The 25,171-nt window shown below is 47.4% G+C and overlaps 1 protein-coding gene across 2 annotated transcripts in view; it reads right to left on the minus strand.

The window, feature by feature from the left end:
- The window catches only part of LOC8041958 (rab proteins geranylgeranyltransferase component A), a 33,999-nt gene that overhangs the window by 4,852 nt on the left and 3,976 nt on the right, over positions 1-25,171 (minus strand). The window contains exons 4-15 of one of the 2 annotated variants that reach the window (XM_029983998.3): positions 23,108-23,232; positions 19,730-19,989; positions 17,285-17,493; positions 13,836-14,073; positions 12,177-12,292; positions 11,262-11,368; positions 10,578-10,694; positions 5,623-5,685; positions 5,331-5,388; positions 1,826-1,922; positions 667-762; positions 399-550 (exon numbers count right to left, since the gene is read on the minus strand). In XM_029983998.3, the coding sequence (XP_029839858.2) occupies positions 399-550; positions 667-762; positions 1,826-1,922; positions 5,331-5,388; positions 5,623-5,685; positions 10,578-10,694; positions 11,262-11,368; positions 12,177-12,292; positions 13,836-14,073; positions 17,285-17,493; positions 19,730-19,989; positions 23,108-23,232 (1,638 nt within the window). The remainder of the gene's footprint in view (positions 1-398; positions 551-666; positions 763-1,825; positions 1,923-5,330; positions 5,389-5,622; positions 5,686-10,577; positions 10,695-11,261; positions 11,369-12,176; positions 12,293-13,835; positions 14,074-17,284; positions 17,494-19,729; positions 19,990-23,107; positions 23,233-25,171) is intronic. The other variant, XM_029983999.3, reaches the window with a different exon arrangement.

Consider the following 25,171-nt stretch of genomic DNA (forward strand, 5'->3'; position numbering starts at 1 on the left):
CCCGCATCTGACTGGTGCCTTTACAGGGTCTCAATTTTTGGCTCGTAGAGTTACGCCTCTGCACGTTGCAACTGTTTTGCGCTGTCACTTGCCACCATTCCGACAGTGGCATGGCAGCCAAGGAGGATCTGTCTGACGCTTGCTCCGCTTTGACAGTTCGAAAATTTTTGGCAGCCAGAAATTGAGACGACAACGACGCTCGCTTCCTTCTCCCTTCTCGCCAGCGCTTCTAAGACCAACCCCCGGGATCAAGACATCCCGCCCATAAGTTGTCGACTTCTTCGACACATTTTGTTGCCACTTCGGGAACGATGCAGGTGCGCGGGAGGTACAAAAAGCCGCCAAACACAGCGTTCAGCAACGCATTCTGCGCACAGTAGTACAAGGCCAAGGCTCACTTCGTTCACCGGACGTTCGTAGTCCAAGTAAGGTCCAGGAGAGGACACCAGGATCAAGCCGGGAGGGCAGTTCCGGTTCAACGGGCTCCCCGTGGTGTCCTCGGAGTTGAAGTAGACCAGGTACAGGGCTCGGGGTCTCGTCTCTTCTTCACCTTCGATCGAAAGAGCGGACACGAGGCTTACCGTGTGATCGCGACACAGTTTTTCTTTTGTATGGCGGCTCCCACTGTAAAGGTGCACCCAAGGTGCTCCAAGAAGGCGCACTCACTCTCGTCCGACGACTGGCTGAAGAGCAGCCTCACCACGGGCTCCAGGTCTTCTTCCGCGTCCTCTCCAACGCTGGGACACGTCAGGTGAACCACGACTGCGAGCGAAGCTGGTTTTACGAGACAGCACTCATCCCCACCTGCTGATATTTCTACAATAAATGGTGGACCATTAAAAAAAAGCTAAAACACTTCTCGAAAAAAAAAAAAAAATGAGTTAGAGGTAAATTTTGACATATTTTTATCCCCTGAATCTGAATATCACGTTAGTTTTTCCCGAAGACGTAACTAAATGCGATAAAACACGAAAAACCTCTGACCAGTCGTGACGTCAAACTAGGATATTTGGGCCACCAAGCGAGTGTCGTTCCTGTGGGCAGCGCGTGCAATTACAAGCTTGCCAGGTATGTTCCTCCGCAATGACACCTGTTGTGACCTCTCTTTCCGACCTTCTTAAATATAGTGAGAGTGCAGGTGCACAGCTTTGAGAGGCGCTGAAGACGCGCGAAAGCGGAGATTCCGAAAACTCCTAATATGACGTCACGCCCCGGGAAGAAGGGGCTTTGGCGGTACTTCAAAAATTAATTTCTGCAGCCTCCGTGCACCAAATTGAAACATAATCTTGATATTTGTGATCCTGGAGGCCAAATGAAGACGATTTAGGTGCTTTTCCTCAAATACAAAACTGCTTCAGTTTCTCTTTAGGTTCCCCTGTTCACTCGAGCCCAACGAGGTTGCGCAAATTCACCATATTTTCGGGACTACAGTCCATGCCCGGTGCATAGTCCACGGGGGCTAATTTCGACTGGAAAAGTTTTCTCCTTGGATAGTCTGCACCCAGAACGTAGTCCACACTTGTCACATGCATGCTCTACACATAAAAAATTCGGACGCCACACTCTTAAAAGAATGGTCTCTTTACAAATTTAAATGTACAGAAGCTTGTGTCAATCATGCAGACATCATCATAATCCGTCATTCCCAAAATCAATCGCCCTCATCATAATGAACGACTTTGAACAATAAATCCTCGTAAAGGCCTGCATTGAGTGAATTTTTATCTTTTAAATGTGCATAGTGAGCGGACTCTACTCTGGAAGGTACGGCGCCAGTCTGACCGGTTCTGGACAGCTCTGGCACGACAAGGAAAGGTGTTCTCACAGAGTCCGGCAGGGCACACCATCATCCCCGGACCCATTTCTTGGACCAGCACCGCCGAACCGACTCCGTCTTTCCTCGGCACCCGGAGCAACGTGATCTGAAACAAACAACACACCACATGGATTGCATTACATGAGCATAGCACTGCTCCCCCTGCAATCCAGTCACCCCTGAAGAAGAAACCAAGCAGGTTTTGAAGCGTTGGGACACTTCTTCAAGGTTCATTACTATGCAGAGTGGAAATTCGTCTGTTTCTTGCGCAGGAATTGCGATGACGACTGGACGCCGAAGTCTATTGGCCGAATGAAAAAAATAGTGGGTAGATCTCAAGGCATCTAGCGTTGAGGTCTACCCACTATCCTTGCAATCAAAGCCAATCAGAGCTCGGCGTTGTTCCGATGTCACCGCAACTCATGAGCAAGGAGCAGACCACTTGCTCTCCGCATAAGTACAGCTGCGAGATATAGCTTGCATGCAGCATTTCTTGTTCCTCCTACAGTCTTTGCAGGTTTAGAATAGCAGAAAAAACCTTCCAGAAAGCTCTCTGCTCGATTTGTTTTTCCCTCTCTCCACTCACCCCCTCCCCAGCATTTGCTCCACTAAAGCAGAAACAGTGAGTGGATGGCTTTGTGGGGGGAAGCTTGTCCCGCTTTTCTTAACCTGCGAAAGACTATACAAGGGAAGTCAAATAGCACAATGCCTAAGGATGGACTTGCAAGAATGTAGTGCCGCTTGTCTGAGCCTACAGTCACCTCATTGAACCCTTTTGCATCCTGGTGCATCTTGCAGTAAACCTGCGATGACCATGCGATGATGCGCTCCAATTCTTCTGCTGCAGTCATCGGCTTACATGGACGAACCACTGCCTGCTTGGACGGTGACAAACTCGTTTATTTTATACTCAAAAAAGCCCTATAACTGACGCGGCGTGAGAATCGGGTGACGTGATGCGACATCGCCGCAAATGGGGCAATCTATACTTTGTTTTAGCTCAATGGACGACATACACTTCAAACTTTCTACTTTTGCCTGCCTCCTCCTTTCCTATAGCCTCTCCGCTTTTTAACTTCTCCCAGCTTGGCTCCCCTCGCGGCTTAGGAGAAAGGACTGCTGAGAGGCTTATCTTCCTTGAAGAAAGCCGAGGTTGTAAGTCAGCCTTTAAGTCTAGGCGCAGCCGACGCTACAAGCTAAAGGTACTGATCAACGAGCCTCAAAAGCACAAGCCACTGGACCTTTCCTGCTTACGATTGGTTCAGCGATGATAAAACACGTACACAGACACAACAAACAACATGATGATGCGCTTCTGAAGTTGACTTATTGGTCCCATCAGCTTGCAGCGTTGGCTGCGACTGGACTTAAGCTGAAACAAAGTATGGCGGGTGCTGTGCGAGACACGTATCTGCAGTTGTCCTTAAGGGCACTCAAGTGGTTTTTGAGTTTGTGTTTTGATGATGACAACTGAATTTAGACGCCCTAAGCATCCCTAAAAACCAAAAAATATAGTCATACGGTGTATATTTCTTTAATAAAAATGTAATTGAAGGCCGCCAAACCTTGGATCCATCCGAAAACGAAACCACTTTCATTGGTCATCGCATGCTTATCAAAACGATCTCGGGCCAATGGCGTTGGACGATGTTCCGTTGCACAGCGATCCCTAGGTAGCCGCACCGGCCAAACTTTTTTTGTCATTCGAGTTTCGATCATGGCGGAGTTCTCTAGACTCGAGGACCTGACGCCGTTAGAGGTTGACATTCTTCGGCGACAGCCGACCTAGGCATGATTTTCTATGACGCCATTCCGATGTGCGAAGTGAACGATAGCAGCGCTTCGGAGTCGTGTTCGGGTTCCGAGGACGATGAAACGCATACCTTTTCGGGTGTTTTTCGATTTGCGTTTGGGGCAAGTTGTAACCAAACAGACGTTTGGCATAGCAGCAAACCTCTGGTACGTGGTGTAAAACGATGTCGCCACGTTGACTTTCGCCTCGGGAGGACGGGGAAGGCTGGTTCAGACATTTGCAACAAGCGCGTTACCTACGACTGCGTCCGTTGCAACCGGAGCGACCGAAAAGACCGCTCTGCGTCGCGCGCACCTGCAACCACCAACCACTGCAACAAGCGTAGCGGGTCGTCAGCACGGCGACCGCTTCTACGCCGCCGTTAGCTGTTTCAGTGGCGCCTCTAAAAGGGGACGCACTGCCGCTCAATGCCATAGCAGAATATAGACAGCCAGTTTTCTATAGCCTAAAGGTTTATTATTTTTTTCATGATAGGCTTGCAGGGTACAGTGGATGAAAAAAAGAACAGAAAAAGACGCAGTACGCCGTCTTAGACGATCATGACTCTAATACACGACTTTGACAATAGTACAAATATCGCCACACGCCTTTTCTATGATTATAAAAGACGATGTAATCTTAGCAGCGACATAGCAACGTAGAAATATGATTTCGTGACAGCGTTCAGGACTGCTAACACTAATCACTTTTTTCCGGTGATGAAAATGCTCGAAAATTCGCATCCTTTATACGGTACGCGCCAGTAATACCTTGAGCTTGAGCACACACATGAAATGCGCCAAATTAAGAATCCGGGCTATGTTCGAGGACACAAATGCTTAGAAAGCACGACTGTAGTCGAAGTAAACAAACACGACGGCACGGGCGTTTCTGCTGTCTTGCGAGTGCCGCCACGACATCGCCACACGAGTAGGTGGATCTTCCCTTCAAGTACGTGCTGGGTTATCATAGCGACACATGACGAAAGTTCAGTCAAGGATAGCACTTTTATGCGGAACAATGAGCTTTCACCACGCCGTCCAGGTCGACGATCACCACCAACGCCATGTTTGCAGTTCATAATATGTGCGCTTCCGCGCATCCCGAGGGAACGGGAAATTCACCCCCCGCGGAGGAAGGCAAGGAGAAAACGTAGTCCCTTGTTTGTGAAACGATAATTGCAGTATCGCATATTTTAAACTAGAACTATTTTACGTCTTGTGAAATTATCATGCACAACATATCTAAATGAACTGAAAATTGTTTCTTTAGCAAAACTTTGCAAAGGCCGCCAAAATTTTCGAACATACGATAATTTCATTGGTCGGCGCAGGAACAGAAAAGAGTCCACACATATTTTATTCCTGCGTGATTAATAGGCGGTTCTGCCTTCTAAAACTGAAGACACTCATTCACTGACACTTCCTTAACGCCATCGCACCAAAAAGTAGCTTCTCCGAAAACCGCTTGAGTGCCCCTTTAACACATGCGGTTTATTAGGCAGCGCATCAAAGCAGCTGGCGTGGCTAAGTGGTAGCGAGCTTGCTTCACAATCAGCAGACCCGGCATCAAATCTTGAGAAAACCGCAGCAGGTTTCCTTTTTCGAGCATTTGGCGATATCGACACCAAACGCCCTTCATCCGCCATTTCAAGTTGACAAAACAGTCCATGACAGCTATTGTAAAAAAAAATTTAAAAAAAAAACAATCTGCAATAGTCACCTGCTCTTTTTCAGCTGGGAGAAGCGACCTGTCCGTCACCAGGATGGCCCTTGACACCCTGAAACAAAAAGTTTGGTTTGTGTTTTTCCTAAGATCCTTTGGTAACAAGGGCCATGTTCCAAAATTTACTCATCCTTACTCCAGGGTAAGGGTTTGGTACCTTCGTGTTCCAAAACCTACCCGCGTTCAGCGCTTTTTAATGTTTGTTGTCACGTGACACGACCCACCAGAATAACTCGGATCCATTTGGGTAAGATTTGGAACGCAGCCATTGTGTCAAGGTGATGCATACCTGTGGAATCCCTCAGTGGGCTTGAACTCTTGTGGTGCATAGCTAGACTCCATCACAAGCCATCTGTGCACAGCAAGGGCCATCAAGTTGGGACAACTGATCTTCAAACACTGCTTCTTTTAAAAAAAACAAGTAAAGGAAGATGACACGGTATGCACTGGCGATAAACCAAATAGCATCTTCGAAACTCCAACCATGTGAACAAATAGGAGCGAGGTAAGTATTTTCTACAGAACTCCCTTTCTGTGTTCCTGTTCTGCCGAGAATGGAGCAAAGGCAGGAATGTTTGTTGAGCCAGACTGAGACATGAAAACTTTCAAGGGAAAGTGCGTGTGGAAAAAGGCGATAGTTTGCAAAAATTTGATTTGGGGTTTTATGACGTTGTGTTATTTTTGAATCTTTGTATTTCATGTATAGAAGTAATTAGTGCTGGTTATGGCCGCACATTTAGTAAAATACGCATTTGAAGACCTCCAGGCAACCCAGAGCGGCATGAATTTGAGCAGTTTTTCTCCGCATGGTTCTTCGGGTTGTGACGTTGCCTGCCACACAGACACACAAGTAAGCGTAGCTGTCTCCTCTCCATTGCAGTCTTCCGTAGGTTCAATTTCTCATGGAAATTTATAAAGAAAATATTTGCTTTCCCGCATCGCTAAAGACTATAGCTACACATCTACGGTAACATTTGAACATATTTTTGTTTTTATGCAAGTTTGAACCATCTTCACAGTTTGTGCAAATTTTTGTTCTTAATATTGCCCTATCACAACCATATTTGACATGCATAAACTTTAGAATATGTAGAATGCAACTATCTAGGTTTGGTTAGAATGTATATTTTTATATTTATGAAAAATTTAAGGAACTCTTTTTAGCCTCTTGAAATGGCTTTTTTTGCTATTTTTAATTATTTTGAAATTAAAGTGCTGCACTAATTATTTTGTTTTTGTTCATTGCACTCAGTGCTTTAAAAAAAAGCAAATTAGCTTATTTTACAGTGGACTCCCGTTAATTGAAACTCAGTTAAATGAAAAATATGCATAAACGAAACTATGTAGGTACCTTTGGTTGGTCTCTTATGTATTTAATGATAAAAATGTTCGGCTAATCGGAACACTTTTTTTCCTTACTTCGGTTAAATGAAACTAAACTGAACGAAAACTACAGTAGAACCTCGTTGATACGTTCTTGGTTGATACGTTTTCCTGTCCGTTGCGTTCAAAAACGCCGGTCCCGTTTTACTTCCATAGAGATACATGTATTAGTTTCCTGCCTGTTACGTTTGCTTTCCCGGTTGTTACGTCCAAAAGTGCCGGAATCGCGGCGCCTCGGCGCGCCGTGCGCCAAGGTGCCACGCAGCCGAACCACGCAGCGCGGATCGCGCGGCCGCGCGGCACGCGGGCGCCCCCCTTCCCTTTACCTTTACTACTTTCACCCTCTTTCCCGGTCTCCTCACTAGGCTTTGCTGAGCTCTGCGAAACGCTCGTTCTCTCTTGCTCTTTCTTTTCGTCTGTCCTCTCTCTCCGGCGCGAGTTGTTTACGCGCCGCACGCACGCCGGGACGCTGCACTTCCAGTTTCTGTTCCGCTCGACAGCTCGACTGCGTGAACAGTGCCGTTTCTGAGTGCGTGCGCGTTGACGACGGCCATGACATCCCGAAAAAGAAAAGCACTCTCTTTTAAAGAGAAGTTTGACATACTTCGCACGGTGGATCGAAATCCCAGCCGGAAGAGGTCTGAGGTCGCAAGAGAGCTTGGACTCGCGCCGTCAACTTAAACAGTGTCGTCGCGAGACGAAAGGAGATCGAGGCGAAGGCTCCTTTCTACCAACCAGGCTTTAAACAGGCTCGGGGGGCAAAACACGCAAAGTTAGAGGAGGCCCTGTTGGTATGGTTCAAACAAGCCCGGGCATCTTGTGTCAACATCGACGGAGGCATTCTGCGAGAGAAGGCGCAAGAGATTGCTGATCGTTCGGATATCGAGCATAGCGGACATTGTGGCCGACCTCACTACTGCCGACAACGAAGAAAGTGATGAAGAAGACGAACAAAAAACCAACGATTACGCTGCACCCACGTTTGCGGACGCGATCGCTGCGTTGGACACCTTGCGCTGCTACGTAAACGTTCATGACTGCGCGGAGAGAGAGGGGACTGCGGCTTCTGGAGAAACGACTTTTACTGCATACCATTAGTTCGAAGCGGCAGGTGGATATTACGCGTTTTTGTGAACGTGTCTGAGTCCAAAAGAGTTCGGTAAGTGCATAAAATAAACCATTGCATAAGAGCTGCTTCCTATCTTATATAGAGTGCCTTTAAGTGCGTTATCGGTTGCTGCGCTTTCCCGGTTGATACGCTTTTTTTCCGCGGTCCCCTGAAAAACGTATCAACGAGGTTCTACTGTATAAACATTGGAAATAGCCGTGGCAGTCTGACAACTATAAAAAGGAGCAATAGCCAAGCCACCATAGCCTAGCCAAGCCGATCCAACGACAGCACATGTTCCCGCGTAAACGACGTCGCCATATCTAATCGCGTTAATCGTACATCTGCAATGAAAACCGCCAAAAAACGACAACACAACACACTTTCGCTCGCAACGAAAGTCAAGGTAATTCAAGAACTTGATCGCAACCAACTTACAAAGACTGAAATCGCCGAGAAATTTGGGATCCCTAAGTCCACGCTGTCGAGGATATTGAAGAACAAAGGAAAGATTGAAAACACCGTCGAGCTTGGGAGCTTCAGAATGGACCGTATGCGGATGCGGACGATGGTTGAAGTAAAATTGAGGACGTGCTTCTACTCTTGTTCAAGCGTGCACGCAGTGCCAATTTGCCGACCAATGGACCCCTCTTGGAGGAGAAGGCCCGAGAGATTTTCGCTCAAATGGGGATCGAGAACTTCAGGGTTTTGTTTGTTTTTACTTCTCAGAGCGAAATTGAACGATGACGTCATGAGTTTCTCCTCCCGGTGTTGGCTGAACGGCGCCCACGTGACCACCGTAACGCTGATGCGCTAGTTTGCGCTGCCCTGCGCGCTTTTTCTCCACTCCCCCTCTCCTCTTTCGTCTTCTCCCCTTCCCCCACTCTCCCAAGCCATCACCGTCCACGCCATACGAAGCGACCTGCACGCGTTGCGTGTCCTGTCCCTCGCCCCCACGAACGTCACAAGACCACGTGGTTCGATGTGACGTGGCCATGCCTCAGACGACACGAGACCAATGTTGCCTGACGCAACCGAAGTTTCGGTTTCAGTATCACCTGATGTTTAAATTAAGATTACACAAATAATATTACACATTTCGTGAATCCGAGGACGTAGAGCTGTTTAGTAATGCTTTGTGAATTTGAATCACATGTAAGCCTCAATTTTTCGGAATTGAGCGGAGTTGCCCTTTAAGACTGTTTCCGGAGAAAGTGCGGCAGTCGATAGAGATGTCTGCAGCCGCTGGTTGCTGAGGCTGACACCCTCTTCAGTTCGGTTATCCAATCCACTTCTTTCATGCGGGAGGACTATGAAACGCTGGATGCAAACATTGCAACATGCCGTGAGGAAAGACTTGAGGAACTGATTGCTGAGTTCGGGACAAAGACCAGTCAAGTTATGACAACATGAGGTGCGATCCTGAGTCCATTTCAGTGCCGGATTGTGCAGCGAGAGATGCCGTCACACTGTTGCAGTGCTACTTTGAACATCACAGTTCGACAGAGTTTCTGCCCAGCCTCTCAGCAATGCACTCCTACATTGTGAAGAAGTACTTGAGCAATGGCAAACAAACTGTCATTGACTCTTTTTTTTTCTTTCTAGCCAGCAACATTAGGTGTGTTCAATGCTTTAAAACAAGTGCACAGAGTTTCTGTCCAGGTTCTCAGCAATGCACTCAGAGTTTGTGACAAAAGTGCTTAGACAATGCCATACAAACTCATTTATGTTTTTTGTTTTGTTTTTAGCAACATTAGCTGTGTTTGATGCTTTAGGAGATGTGCACAGAGTTTTTCTCCAGCCTCCCAATCGTCAACATTACATACTTTAAAATTTAACAAGAGGCCAATAACCTTGTTTTGTTTAGTCAGCCATGTTAGCTACAATTCAAGCTTTTGAAACAAAGTAATAATACACAAATTTTGCTTACTTTGCTTAAATGAAACTTCTGATAAATGGAACAAATTTTCTTGTCCCTTCAAGTTCCGTTTAAGAGGAGTCCACTGTACTAGACTTTTTTGTGCCTGTTGCCATGCCTAATGTGCACACAAGAACATGTTTTTTTTCTACATGTACATTGCACTGAGAACCTAAAAATACAAGCTATATCAAATCTAACACCAGATTAATAATGAGAAGGTTAAGCACCACAAACTCAAAAAATTTAATTTCGATATCATAAATAATTAAAAGTATGTTTTCCCTTGGCGCATGTCTCCTTAAATGCATACTATTTAGAGGGTCAGTTCTTAGCACCTTTCTTGGCAATGTCACAGTGTGAATGTGACATCATAGAGAAACGGTTCATGGTCACCCCACGTGATGACATCGCAGTGTATGTGAACACCATGATGACATTGCAGCATTCTCACTAGTAATCAGTGTGACACCATGACGCTGCATGATACTGTTGAGACCGGTTATAACGAAGTCGGTTATAGCAAAATAGCGGCTACAGCGAAGCAATCACTATTTACCATTCCCTTTTGCACTTCGTTATAACCAAAGTCGGTTATAACGAAAAAGCGGATATAGCGCAGTGATTTCCGATTCCCGTTGACTTCGTTATAACAGGTCTCGACAGTACCGTGATGCCATATGACGCTGTGACACCGTGGTGCTATGCATTTAGAGTGCCCTTGGTATGTACCAGACACAGGCAACTTTATCCACAAGGTATTCTATGCCGAGCTAGTCCGCAACACTAGTAATCAATAGGCTGCGATACAAAAAGACGGGCAGCGGGAGCTCACTTGCAGTTGAAGCGTCTGCCATTGGAGATGATTCCGACACAGGCACCTTGCTCGTTGCGCACAATGGCACCGGGTCCCCTCTGGAGGTGGTAGATGCCCCCGTAGACGGCACACAATCTGTTGGGTACCGAAGAGGTTGCGTGACCACAGAAAGCACCGTAGGGCTGGGTTTCCCGAAAAAATCCACACATAACGCTCGAGCACTGCGCTCGAGTGACACACAGGTCAAAGTCGTACAAGCAACATATAGCCCCACAGAGGCTATATGTCTTACATGACATTGACGTAAGGGTGTCACATGACATCGTGACAACATGCCAAGTTCAGGTGTCATGTGACGTTACTATGTCACATGACATCTTGATATCACGTGATATTCTGATATCACGTGACATTGTAATGTCACATGACACCTGATATCACATGACATCATATCATGTCAGATGATATCAAGTGACTGTGATGTCACGAGATCACATGACAATGCAACATCACATGTCACGTGACACCATGACGTTGCATGATGTCTAACACACATAGACACACAGCATGTGCCCAGCTCATCCACAATCAATTTTGCGTGTGTCTCCGTGTTTATCAGATCTCATAAAGACGTGCTTAAATTTTTCCTTTCAATTCTTAAAAAAACGAGAAACTTTTTTTTTTTTTTTTTTTCCCACTAACCTGCAGAAGCACTGAGGCAGCTCTCCGCTTCCGTACAGAGAAGCCAGGAACGGACTGTTCCCATACCTCCCCAGAGACTCCAGGAACTTCTGTGTGGACTTCAGACCCTGCCCAAAAAATTCCCCGAGACATAAGGAGGGTGCCTCAATGTCCCGTTTAGGGAGATGCCATTCTTTGCAGTACCCGACGCCGACGGCACATGCTCACTAGAAATAAACAAAGAGGTAGCCGGTAACGAAATGTCGCCGTAGCACTGTCAATGCCACGAGCTCGTGCTAGGAGACACGCTTTCACGAGCTCCAGAAAAAATGAAGAACAAGAAACGTCGCGAGCAAGATCGTAAGATGTCATCACCCCACGCAAAGCACACTTGAAGGTACCCAGAAATAGGTCTTGGGACACCATTCACAAAGCGAGGTGGAGACTTGCCATGAACCCACGTACGTTTCTCCTTAGAGGTCGGTGGGATGACAAAAACTGTGAGCGGAGAAAGACACACAGCTTTGCAAACAAAGTGAATAGCAACTTTCTCTGTCCTCTGCTTCCCCACCAAGGGCTGTCAATTTTGACAGAAGATGGACAGTGGCAGTTGAAATGGTACTACTGCTATAAATTGTGATGGAAGCTTTTTAATTATAGATTATAGTCGGTGACAGGTTAAGAATTCAGTAGATGCTCTGCCTCCAGTGCAATCTTCCTGCCTTTGATAACAATCAGTTGCATGCACAGCCCAAGCGCACTGGAAGGCAAGGAGCGCACGCTGGAGGCGGAGCTGCTGGGTTCTTAGCCTGTCATCAGCTGTAGTGTGCTTAGATTGTGGTCTTAACCTCGCTACTTATTTGTCATCGAAGATTTAGTGCAGCTCGACGAGCTTCTAAGGACCAGACAACGGGATGGAATAGGAGAGAGTCCCACCTGTAGAGTAGGGGTATGATCATCCACCATGGCAATGGCGTGAAGAATGTAGTGCTCCAGGTTCTGTGTCAGCTGCCTTGTGCTCAGGAACTCCCTGAAAGGCTTTCCTTCAAACCCTGCACACAGACAGCAGTCAAGTTTCCAGCAGTTAGTTTCTAGCCAGTCTCAATTTGCTACTAGCACAGTTCCCTCTGCTTGCCAATATTGGAAGTCCTTGGCGAGTACAGTCGATAAAAAGCTATCGGACCAAGAACAAAGTTCCGTCATTGGCTAATGCTACCAAAACCTACTGACTCTAAAAGAGCTCAATCTTTCCTATACGGCGTACGAGTTTGTTTGCTTTTTATGCAGAGGGGACGGTGATGTCACGGTGCCAAACTTTGATTGAATAAATAGTGCCCGACACCGAAGGCTGCCTGCCTTTGTCTCTGCCTAGTACGTCCCTCCAATCGGAGCAACCAAGACCGTCGTCTGCTCCTAGCACAGAAGGAGCAGCGGTGTACACGGGCAGGGCCTACTTGGGCGCTTGATTGAAGTCGGCGCTTTTGCAATATTTCACGTAGTTATAGAGAGGACCGGTCGTTTTTGTCAACAAACTACCAGAAGCTCTACAAGAAAATCACAGAAGAGATGTCGTCTGCCTCCCACCGGCGAAGAGGAAACAACAGCTGCAGGGGCGCAGCTCTGTCGCGTTTGTCGCACACGTGATCACTCCCTATGTCAAGTGTGAAAGAATGGGTTTCTATGGGCTTGTGCATTGTATCGGTTCTTGGCTCACCCCTGAACCGACACTGTGCTATAGTACATACTAGGGAGTTTTAGCGAGTCGTTTTTCAAGCACACGGTTCCGAAATCACGAACGGTGCAGCTGGTCCGTTCCGTGAAACCGTACGTCAAATTTCACATACTTTAGTGAATCGTGAAAGTGACGCAACCGTGTAAACGATGATGATGATTGGGCTTAACGGTGGCGCCATCTTCTAGTAAACATGTGAAACATTCTACAACGTGTAAATCCGTGGTGGCTCGTGTTTCCGGCGTACGACTGATGTAAACAAGACGGCCGACGTAACATTTGCTGGTCGGAATTTCGAGAACTGCGAAGCTAGATCGAGTAAAAAGTGTCTGAACGACCGTAAAGGTATGCGGTGTGTCTCCGTCATCTTCAACTTGAAGGATCGTTCACGTTGTGTGCCGTCGAACCAAATCATTTTGTCTGCTCGCGGTCGCCACGGCAGCTAGTCTGCCCGCAGATCGCAAAAATTTACTAGCATGCACAGTTTGCAGCATTCACGATCGCTTACCATTGTGAGCAGTCCTCGAAATGATTTGGTTCAACCTCTCAAATGAAGCAGACGAACAGGATGGCGAATCGCCTCCCGCTGTCCTAAGCCTAACGCTCGGCTCGGTCGGCGAAGGCGGTCGCCAAACCGACCGCCATCTTTTTTTTTACCCGAGTCGTGAACGGTGCTGGCTGCGTTGCGGTGACGACTCCAGCGGCTGGAATGGGAGAAACGAACAAGAAGAGCCTCCCAACTCCCCGAACGACTCGCGCGCGCATGCGCAGTGGCGTCGCGGATACGTTCGAGGGCGAACCGTTCGTGTGGAAACGACCTGCTAAAACTCCCTACTGTAAGCAGACAAAAACCGTAAACTGGCCTCGGTATTCCTCGGGGTGCTGCTGAAACTCCTTGCAGAAGGTGAGGAACTTCATCAGCATCCGCTTCTCGATGACGGTCACGTGCTTGCAGCTGAAGACGTCTGCCCGCGAACACGGGACCTGCTGCAGAGTCCCATCGTGATGCGTCAGGATTCGCGTGACCGCCTTGAACTCGGCGTAACGGGCGATGTTGGAGGAAATCAGCAGCTCCACGAGGGGACCTCTGCTGAACAGGAGCTGCAAGAGCCATTGCCAAAAGCCAATTCGAGCGATGTTCGAAAACACAAATGCTTAGAAAGCACCACTGTAGTCGAAGTAAACAAACACGACGACTTGGGCGTTTCTGCCGTCTTGAGTGTGCCGCCACGACATCGCCGCACAAGTATGTGGATCTTCCTCCCGGTACGTGCTGGGTTATCATAGCGACACACAACGAAAATTCACAGTCAAGGATAGCGCTTTTACGCGGAACGATGAGTTTCCACCACGCCGTTTACGTCGACGATCACAACCGACGCCATGTTTGCGGATAGGAGAAGCAAGAAGCTGCCCTGCGACCCGCATGCAACGCACGCAAACACTTCTCCTCGACCTGCGATTGGTCTGTCGTTGTGGTTGTTTCCAACGCACGCACACGAACGACACGTGCGTGCGTCCCTCCCTCGCTATGGCAACTGAAGCTTCTCTCTTCCGCTCCTCCTTGCTTCTTCGAGCAACCTCCTTGCCCCACGAGTGCCGCTTGCAGCTAACGCCATTATCTTGGTTATCTATAGTCCGTTGCAACCTAAGAACGAAGGACGAGGGTAAGGCGGGCCGGGGAGGAGGAAGCAGACGGAACTCCGGAGAAGAGAGGGGGAACCTTCCTTCTCTCTTTAGCGTTCCGTCTGCTTCCTCCTCCCCGGCCCGTCTTACCCTCGCCCTTCGTTCTTAGGTTGCAACGGACTATAGTGTCGCACAGGGAAGCGTGCTCGCTGTGTCGGTCGGCACGGTCGGCGGGCTGTTTTAGAGACCGCACTATAACCGGTATTTCCCTTCGCGCGCCTGCATTTTAGGCGGTATGTAATTACATGGAGTTCTATGGGAGGCGAATTGGTGGTTTAAAAAAGCCGCGTTATACCCGGTCCTGCAATATAAGCGGTTACGTTGTAAGTGGTCTATACTGTATACCCAGACCGGAAGTGGATTAGCACTACCCGATACATGGTGCTATACTTCGTCTCGATAATGTGGATGCTTGGGCTAGTTGGTAATTCATGCTTACATGAAACAGTGCGGATATAGTCACACTCACAGGCACACAAGAAGGAAACAGACTTGCAGTCTCATTCTACGATGGACTAAACCCCAATGCTACAGGCCGCCAGTCCATTCACGAGCCAGTTAGAAACCACGAGGTATATTTGCTCTGTTGTACCTATCAGTGCACCAAGACACGTCATGCGGAGGCGAGTTTTTCGTCTGCTTATTCAGCCCTCCCGGCAGCTCTATCTGCTTGCTACTACCAAAGACTACTGAAGGAATTAAATACAGTCTGAAAGCGATGTGGCAAAGAGAACCCGGAATCAGAACCAGTGGCCTTTAAGAAACAAAGATGAGTTGGATCGAGCGTTAGAGATTGGACTGGATTGTAATGGCTAAGGCGGAACAACTTTCTGTCAGTGTTGCCTGCGCAGCATCCAACTTCTCCAAACAGTTAACATGTTTACGAATGTTTATGAAACTGAATACCATGTACGTTTACTACACCAATATAAAATAGTGCGCTATCACAACAGAGAACCATATGCGCAAGATTAGTGCTCTTCATACTCTGCGTATTGGAATTTCTCTCACGCACTCTTTTACAACGCGGATGCAAGCTTTTCTGAGGTAGTGCTCCACCCACCCCAGCCTTTCGGCCCCAGTCCATCGTAGGGTGAGACGGAGTATAGTGTGTTATCTCGTTGCAAGCAGTCATAAGTGGTCCTAGCGCAGTCGGTCGGACGCTCCATTGTCAATTTTTATTACAGCCTTATATTGATGCTGAACGCCATAAAATACCATATTTTACGGGGCTTGCGAAACAAAGCGTAACCAGTATGAAAGCAGCGGGAGCCGATAGAAAAGAACTTGCACCAATTTCCGCCCTTTGTTTCGGCACACTATGGGCCACATTTTCTGGACGTCACGCCTAGCTTTGGGCAATCAAGCTCCTTCATCATTAAAACTACTACTGTACAAGACCCTCGTTAGATCCAAGCTTGAGTATGCGAGTTCGGTGTGGGACCCAGGCCATGAATTTCTAATTAATCAAATTGAATCTGTACAAAATCGTGGCGCACGTTTTATTTTGTCTAATTTCTCGCGTTTTTCCAGTGTATCATCCATGAAACTAACTTTACATCTTCCGAATCTTTCATTGCGTAGAAAATTATCTCGTTTGTCCTTATTTCACAAAATTTATCATCACAACCAGCATCTAAGTGAAGAGCGTTTTTCTGAACCATCGTATGTATCCCATCGAAATGATCATCACCATAAAGTCAACGTTCCTTTCAGTCGCACGAAGCTCTTTTTTTATTCTTTTATCGCAAGAACTACTAATGACTGGAACCACCTGCCCACCTCCATCGCCACAATCACAGACGCTCCTGCATTCAAATCTGCCATTGAAAACTATTATGTTAACTAATATGTGTTGAATTCTATTTTTTGTACTTTTGTTTCTCCCCCACTCCCTTCTGTAATGCCGTGTGGCCTTGAAGGTATTGAAATAAATAAATAAATAAAAATGTGGATGATTTCTGCTCGTTGTTTCGAAGCAGCACTGCCTCCAGGTCTGCCCCGGATTGTGACGAAACCCACTCCACAGAAATTGGTTTATTTCAGTGGATTGGGTTTGGTGTGCAAAGGGATGGAGAAATAGTCAAAGTATGCAGATGAGCGAACCACACCAGTCAAATGAAGATAAAGGTTAGAAAGTCACCAAAAGACGAACTTTGACAGGGCTGAGGTTCAAACTTTAGGCCTCCTCATTATAGAAGAAGTATGATAACCACCACATCCCTCCCCCTCCCTTCCCTTTCCCCTCCCTCTCCGCCCCCTCACCCCTGTCTCGTTTTTCAGTGTTTTTCTATCGGTCTTATGAATGCACCAAATTGTAAAAGTATAAACTCAAGGCTTGAAGTACAGTTAGAATACAATTGTACGTTAGGTACAGTCTCCCACTTGCCGATGCAGTTTATGTGGCTTTGCTAAGCTCGCTTCGGCCAGAGGCACCGTTTTAAGAGAGAGAATAGAACAAAGCTTCCTTTGCTTCATCAATGAGGGCAAGGACAAAGCGAATCCAATGCAGCCACCTAAAAGGGACTAGCCAAATGGGCCTCAATATTCGTGCAGGCCGTACATCCTGGCGGAGCAGTAGCGGCCAAACCACTCGCTAGACCCTGCCAGCTCGACTATTTCTCACCTTGGGCGCAAGATCCAGATTGAACTTGCGAGAGACGCCGATCATCTTCGCCAAGGACCACTCTTCCTTGACTTGGACCTTGTTTTGGGCAGAACCGGACGCTCCGTCGGATTCCAACGATGACTCTCCACGTTGTGTCATGCTTCCGAACGTCGCGTCGAGCGAACTGTTGTCGCTGCCGCTCACCTCCGCGGGGTCCGCGACAGTCGCTGCACCCGCACAATTGATTAGTGTTCGATCAAACACCTGCAATGTCACCCTTTCGCAGGCCCAAGCGTAGCTTCTGATGCATGCAAGCGTGTGTGAAAATCGGTGGTGCTATCTTTAGAGATAAGTCCTTGTTTCTAGGGAATCTGTGGATCTGCGGACAGAATTACCAACTTTTGGGATCTTCTAGGGTGGCTGCCAGAAGAGAGCATACTGAAAGCATACGTCCACCATGCAATCGTGTCTCAGCTAATAATTGCGATGTAAAGTATTCAAAAATTAGCACCGCTACTGCAGTGATGTGATGGGCCTAAGCCATATTGGAGCACCTTTCTAAGCAGCCAAAACAGTGTTTTGGAGCAGCAAATGTGGCCTTTGGAGCAGCAAATGTGGCCTTTGGAGCAACCAAAACTGTTCTTTGGAGCAGCAAAAGTGGCTTTTGGAGCAGATATTCTTAGAAAAATAAAATTATTTGTTTCAAGTCCTGGACAAATGAAGGGCACTTCATGTTGTGTTGTGTTCTGATGTGACGTGTTGTCATGGGACTCGCTGCTTGTGTTTTTACTGCTGAGACATCCCACAAGTGTACAGTGCTGTAGGCATTGTTGTGCAATTTCGAAAAACCGCTTGCCACCGTTTTACTGGTTCCCGACGTGCCAGATTTTTGTGAAAAGTAAGCAAACGTAAAATAATGGATTGCAAGCATCCTGGCTGGTGCCTCCGTCGTGCAATCATGTACGTATGCATGTAAGGGCAACTTCGGCAGGCTTGCAGTTGGGCGTGCTTCGTTGCGTGAACGGAGATAGGAGCTGTTTGATCGAAATCGAAACCATGCCATGAAACTCCGCTCCGTCGCCCATTGATTTCCGGAATTATATGCAAAATGTAACTGTCGAGCATACGACAAAAAACAGTCGAACGGCGCATGCTTGCCAGGCCAGCAAATATGGTACAAGCTAAACACACACAAAAAAAGAACCTGAGCACATCGATGCAAAACATTGTACGTCAGCGTCAAAAAGTTCTCCGAGCGCTTTGTGCAACGACTAAGCTCGAGACAAACAAGCGCGCTGTGTGGGTTCAGCGTGCAGACATTGCCTTCTTCACTTTAGCTCCCTTCCCTTCACCAACTTTCTTTCGTGGCAGATTTTTCACATACCGAGGTCCCTCTCGAAAGAAAGCCCACCGAGAGAAACCTAGGAAATCAATTCTTCGACACAGCAAACTTTGAGTTAAAGAGGAAGTTTTGTAGTAACGTATGATTTAAAGAAGGACAAGGATGTTGCTGAACATGCGGCGGTACTTAGTTTCCTTTTAGTAAGTGCCATATCTGCAGCGACGTGAGGACGGCAACACCCGACGTCGCACGACCATGGTGACTGGAAGGCTGGGACCAAACTATAATTTTTTCATGGCCATTGCTTTCAGGAGAGCGAGTGCTTCAGCTCGCAAAGTAACTCCCGCCGTGCAAAAACATGGTTTCGTTTCACAGCATGACGGCATGGCTGGTACCCAACAAGCTACCGTCGGAATGTCCACACACACCCACGTGCAACACTAAAAACATAACAAAAAAAAAAAAAAGAAAAAAAGACACAAGACGAGCCTTTTTAGACGACGCGAGCGCGAAACGTGAGACGGTGGGAAAACCATGCCAGACCAGATGGACAATTGATGCAGGGTACTTTGTGTCGGGCAGCTGCTTGCGCCACATTACACATGCATGCTCACTTACGGCACAGAGTTTAGTTCCGGTTTTAAAAGGAGACCGAAATTATTTTTTTTTGGCACAGGCTTGGCGCAGATTACCCATATTTCGGCAAAATATAGCAGGATGTAGCAGGGTTAGCCCCTTGGCGCAGTTCGGCGCAATTGGCCCAGCAATCACATCACTGCCACTGTAACCTTAAACGGAGGGAAAAAGATTACAGTGACCTTCATCCCCAAAGTCTTATACGCTATGAAATGCATTACTTCGGGAGCAATTGTTTTACTTATTTAGAAGTTTAAAGAGTCAATTCAGAAAGCGAAGGGCATATTACCACGTGACACAAGGTCACGTGATGTCCTGCTACCCTGTCTACAAACAAGTTCGCGCTTGTCCCCATCTGGTGCAACATAAAACATAACGAACAAGGCAATAACAAAAAACAAACTAACACGAAACATTCTAGTAAAAGCGGGTACATAGACTTTTTTGAACTGTTATTAGGATTAGGACAGCTTCAAACAACATACGCCGACTGCCATTTTCGTCGGAGCTCGTGGGGACCGGCGTCCCATTGCCGACGTCGTCTGTACCCGGGACGTCTGCCACCGGGCGAGGGCACTCATGAGCAGAGATCAACTCGGGACATGGACAGCTCTCGACGTCTGTTGAGCTGCTTTCCGCCGAGGCCGAAACCAACGCCTCGCCAACCGCCAGGTTAACGTCGGCGGCTGCTTCCGGCTGCTCGGGGCAGGGACTGGGTGCTTGACGGTCCGGGATGGACTCGGGACTGCGCATAAGATCCAACGTTTTTGGTTGCCTATAGGTTCAGAGTCTGTAGACCACCGCAGAACAGAAAGAAGCCTGAACACTTTTGATCTCTCTTCGTTTCTGAGAAAAAAGTGCTGGCAGACATACGTGGACAAGAAAATGTGAACAGGGTTTATTCTGAAACAATTTTCAAGGGGGAAAGAATGTGAGATTAGGGATGCATGTTGCGTTTCCTCAATGTCGGGTTTTCGAGATATACCATTTTGTCCGGTCAATAAGTTGCACCCACATATTTGCACGGTCAGCGCGCCGAAACTGCATTGGAAAGCTCCATGTGTACCGCAAGATCCCATATGGTCGCCCTCCCCTCAGAAATCGCTCATACTGTTCTTTTGGCTGAATATCAATACCACGAAAATTCCGTACATTGCCCACCTGATTCCCGTCAAATATCACGCGATGCCAGATGGGAATCCCATCCCATGCGCACTCGGCACGTGTCATGAGCGAATTTGTAATGGGTTTTCGGGGCCCATATCACATGAGCAAATGACAATTTAGCAAAAAGCTGCCATTTGAGTGAATCTATGGTCTAGTGAATGTCATATGACTGGGGCACGTGTGAACGAAGGGTGCCCCAACCACCCCCTTCGTTCACGCTGCTTCGCGGCGAAAGTCTGCGGCAGCTCCTTACAAAAGTGTTAACCCACCTGGCCCACCCGTACATGCCGCTTCGCGGCGGCTGACCATTTGCCAAAGTGTTTTAATGCGAAAGCATTGACTGTCTCATGGAGAGAGCCGATGTCATCACCTTTGAAACCATGCAAAACGGCACCTTAATGAAACCACGCGCAAAGCGAGCCAACAGCACTTTTTACACTTCAGTCCCATTGGCTGGCATGCGTCAATGAGGCTCCCACTGGCCGCTGCACGTCAGTTTGCGTGGTGTCACCTTGACTGTGTTATCACACTGTTGTGTTATCACTGATCACCGCGTTCGCTTGCCTCTTATCGGTTGTACGGCGCGTGGCAATATATAGGGCGCATGGAATAAACCAAAGGGTTCGTTCTGCTGGGAACTACGTTGCTGTCTGTTCCATCCTCGCACCGCAAGGCACACAACAGTTTGAATGATTGCTCACCCGATGGCACTGCGTGTCCGCGAGGCAGCGGCTGCACTGTTCCACGCCCAAGGTCAGCTCGTTGTATGCCGCAGATTAAAGAAGGGAGCAAAGAGCGGCATGCGTGCTTTCGCATTCACAACTCATAAGTGCTTCGGTGTACCTCGAGCCTTTTTCGATAAAAAGTCGGGGGGGAGACTTCAATCAATAAAGCGTCGTTTCAAACAACTGAGTGTCACCTATGGTTCCCACATGTTTATCCTGTGACAGCCGGGTTTGTACAAGTTCTTGTGTGTTTATTGAACCATAAAAGGCGAACCTGCTACATCCGCGATCTGCGGCGTCAGTCACCATGACACCAGAGTTTGTAGCAAACTCCCGCATGTTGATCACACCATGGAGCGCAAATTTTCGTGTGCGCGACCTGCAGTATCAGTTCCTGTTTCAAGTAGTTTGCAGGGTGGCCCTTGTATTTATCACTAATTTTTGATAAAAAGTTTGCACTCACATTCTTAAAGATCACCCACTCCATATATGTCACCACTTATTTCTTCATTTTGGGTGGGCGCTCTCACGGGATTTTACAGTATTATGATCGCAATATAGTATGTGCAAGCGAGAGCAAGTTTAAATATTGTCATCAACATATCGAACGAGAAATAGAACCTCCATGACAAGTTTCCGCAGTTAAGGTCCATACTTATATAAAAATATTCGTACAAGTCGCACCATTGTGTAAAATGCACTAACAAAAATTTAAAATTAAAAAAAATAATATTGCGTTTTATAAATTTGAAAGTATAGTATAATGAAATCTCACTGACGCATGCATCTCCCCGGTGCCATCTGAAAGCTGTGGCCTGCTCAGCACTTGCAATCAGTTCAGAGCAATAAATAAATGATTTCTTGGCCAGTTAAAAAAAAAAAAAAAGAAAAGAAAAATGAGTGCATCACTTACAGCTAATTGCGATCAACATATAGTCAATGCTAAAGTTATATCTGAGCTTGCAAATACTGACCGATTGCGGCTCAATTTTCACCATGCCCAAACAACGCCGTTGTTATGAATGGCCCCCGGACCAGACCCTCTCTATCTAAACCACCCGGCACTGGGGAACCCCCTTGAGAATCGTCGCCATATGGTTCCGGTCAGTTGAGATTGAGCCCGGAAACGAAGCGAGCGGCGACAAAGGGATGGCTTTCGACGGAGGACCACCGTGTTGATGCCGCCACACCTAGGCGCGAAGCTGAGCCGGACCCTTACTTCTGGCGGGGATTACACTGGCCCGAAACAGGGTCACCCGACGCAGGAACCGGGGATTATTGTGCGAAGATTCCGGATGACGGTGCGCCAGCTGCGGGACCTCCGTGAGGGTGTGTTCAGCACGGATAATCTTCGGACGCCACTTGCGGTTGTTCCGGCCCAACCCTTTTCGTGCCACAAAGCCGCCTAATGGAGAGATCGGCACCACCTCGGCCAGCGTCGTCTCCCAGGCTGAGAGTGGACCCTTTGTTGTCGCCTCCTCGGCGCGGCATTCGAGGGCGGGAGTGACTCGGCGCCGGGATGTGATGTCCGGCCGCTACTACACTGTGTGCTTGTGCGTGCTAGTGGGCGGGGCCTGACCAGTTGGGGAACGGCGTCCTGGCCTAGAGACGTAGGGAAGGGGGACCTTATAAAAAGAGCGGTTTTACGCGCTCTCGGTGTGTTCTCACGTTGTTCTCATGCCGTACGGCAGACTGTACATAGAATGTAAATAAACAGTTTGAGAAGAGACACCCTGGCTCGCTACCAACTCTGCCCGATGTCCTGGGCGACGCATGGCTCCAGCGGAGATCGACTACATGGACAAGCCCCGAGTCACAACACCGTAAATATCTCTCAGCAGCAAGGGTGATCACTTACAGACACAAGTTCTATCAAAAGAAATCAACACTGACAAAAACTACAACATTTTCCTCTCTTCTCCTGCATGCAAAACGTGGGAAAGACCAGGAACATTGCTGAAACAGACTTACACATTCACAATCTCTTTAGCGTTTGAGATGACTGGGTAGTTGCGGGCAGTCAACACATAGCTCTCGCCGGCATGGAGCAATGCATCAAAGCTGGACGCATCTGTTTCTTCTTCCACTCGGATTCTCTGAAAGTGTTGAGAAAACTTGAAATTGGTAACCAAGGCAAGAACAATGTCGGTATCTCCGCAATTCCACAACCACACATCAGCTCAGTTATTTGATCCATCATGTTACCCTCACTGGAGTGCTAAGTTCAAGTAATGTCGCACAAGTACTGTGGTACCAGTGATAAAAGAGAATTTTGCGAATGACGAGGCAGGTTAGTGATAGGGTCTTATACCTTTCATAATCGTAGTAGCTTGGACCGCCTAGCCTAAAAATACTGCAACTCCACTAATTTTGTTTTACTTTGTTTGTTTTTCCATTGCACTCCAGAGTAATGCACCGGGCATTTGGGAAATAAAAAAAGATGCAAGGTTTGCTCACTGTTGAAATAAGCTATGGATCACCAAACACTTTCTTTGCCCCAAATATGGCTTTAGCAGAAGTTCAAAAGTTACAAGTAATTTTCGGACCTTTTCATGAGAAAATGGAGTCCGTTCGTGGTAGCAGATGCCATTCCTCTCCATGTACTAGCAGGCTTTTCTGGTGACATTTTCTCATTGAAAGTTTCCAAAAATCGATTAGGACTTTTCAGTCAGGTAATTGAAAAGGTTTACTCCGACTTAACATAACAAGTTAATAACAAAAGGTACAGACGTTTCGCCACCTATGCAGGTGGCATCTTCAGTATACACTGACACAAATGAGGTGAGGTCGACCAGTCTACTTATCACACACGTCCCCGTAAACGTCCGGCAGGGGGCCACGGTTGGTGTTGCACACCGATGAGTCACGGCGAATGCACCAGGACTCGACGAATTTTCTTTGCCCCCACCTTTGTTCTCGGGCCAGCGTCGTCGCATTGTCCAGGTCGAAACTGTGTCCTGTCGTCCAGCAGTGTTCGACAAGTTCCGTCTTGGACCGCGTGGCATGGGTGGCCTTGGCAACGTCCCTTTTGTGTTCTTTCAATCTCGTTGCCCTCTTTCTGCCCGTTTCGCCGATGTAGGTCGCGTCACAATCCCCGCACTGCACTTTGTATACGACCCCCCTCTGACCGTCTGCAGAGGCGGTCACCCGGCTTTTGGAACATTTTTGCATTTATCCCAAAGAAAATTCGTCGAGTCCTGGTGCATTCGCCGTGACTCATCGGTGTGCAACACCAACCGTGGCCCCCTGCCGGACGTTTACGGGGACGTGTGTGATAAGTAGACTGGTCGACCTCACCTCATTTGTGTCAGTGTATACTGAAGATGCCACCTGCATAGGTGGCGAAACGTCTGTACCTTTTGTTATTAACTTGTTATGTTAAGTCGGAGTAAACCTTTTCAATCATGAATTCACCCGGCTTTTGGAACATTTTTGCAGTCAGGTAAGGATAAATGCTGAAACTTTGGCATCCGGTCCCCAACGCTAGAGCTAGATTTGGGCAGAGACTGAGCGTTCAGCGATGCATGAGGGGTCATTCCACGCCAAACGATTTAGGCCTACACCCTAAATTCGACCCTCGCGGATTCAGTTCAAAAACATTTTGTGTTATTGGTGATGCAAATGTACCTTTTCTAATATATTTTTGCTATAACTATTTTTTTTTAGGTTTTTTTACAACACTTTGAATGTTGCGGAACACAGGCCCCAAGGGATAAAAAATACTACATTTTTCAAAAAGGTTTCGAACGAGACTGCAAAATAAACACTGTTTTTAGTAGGTACAGTCGCCGACCATGGACTCGGAGAGGAATCCGAAATTGTCAAAATAATCAAACAGTCTGAAAAATCGATTTCAATCAAAATATCAAATTTCCTTGCATATTCCGCTGTGTATTGGCCACTCCACTTGTTTGATGTAAATTTTAAGTTCTCGTGCAACTTCTGCTTTATATTGTTCGCTTTTCACTTGTTTGTTGATCTGTTTGATCACGGTGCTGGGCTTTGTCGGCTCATTCATAGGCACAAGCAGCAAAG

The sequence above is a fragment of the Ixodes scapularis genome, unplaced genomic scaffold (assembly GCF_016920785.2).
Source record: "Ixodes scapularis isolate PalLabHiFi unplaced genomic scaffold, ASM1692078v2 PGA_scaffold13__105_contigs__length_92229423, whole genome shotgun sequence".
Classification (NCBI taxonomy): domain Eukaryota; kingdom Metazoa; phylum Arthropoda; class Arachnida; order Ixodida; family Ixodidae; genus Ixodes; species Ixodes scapularis.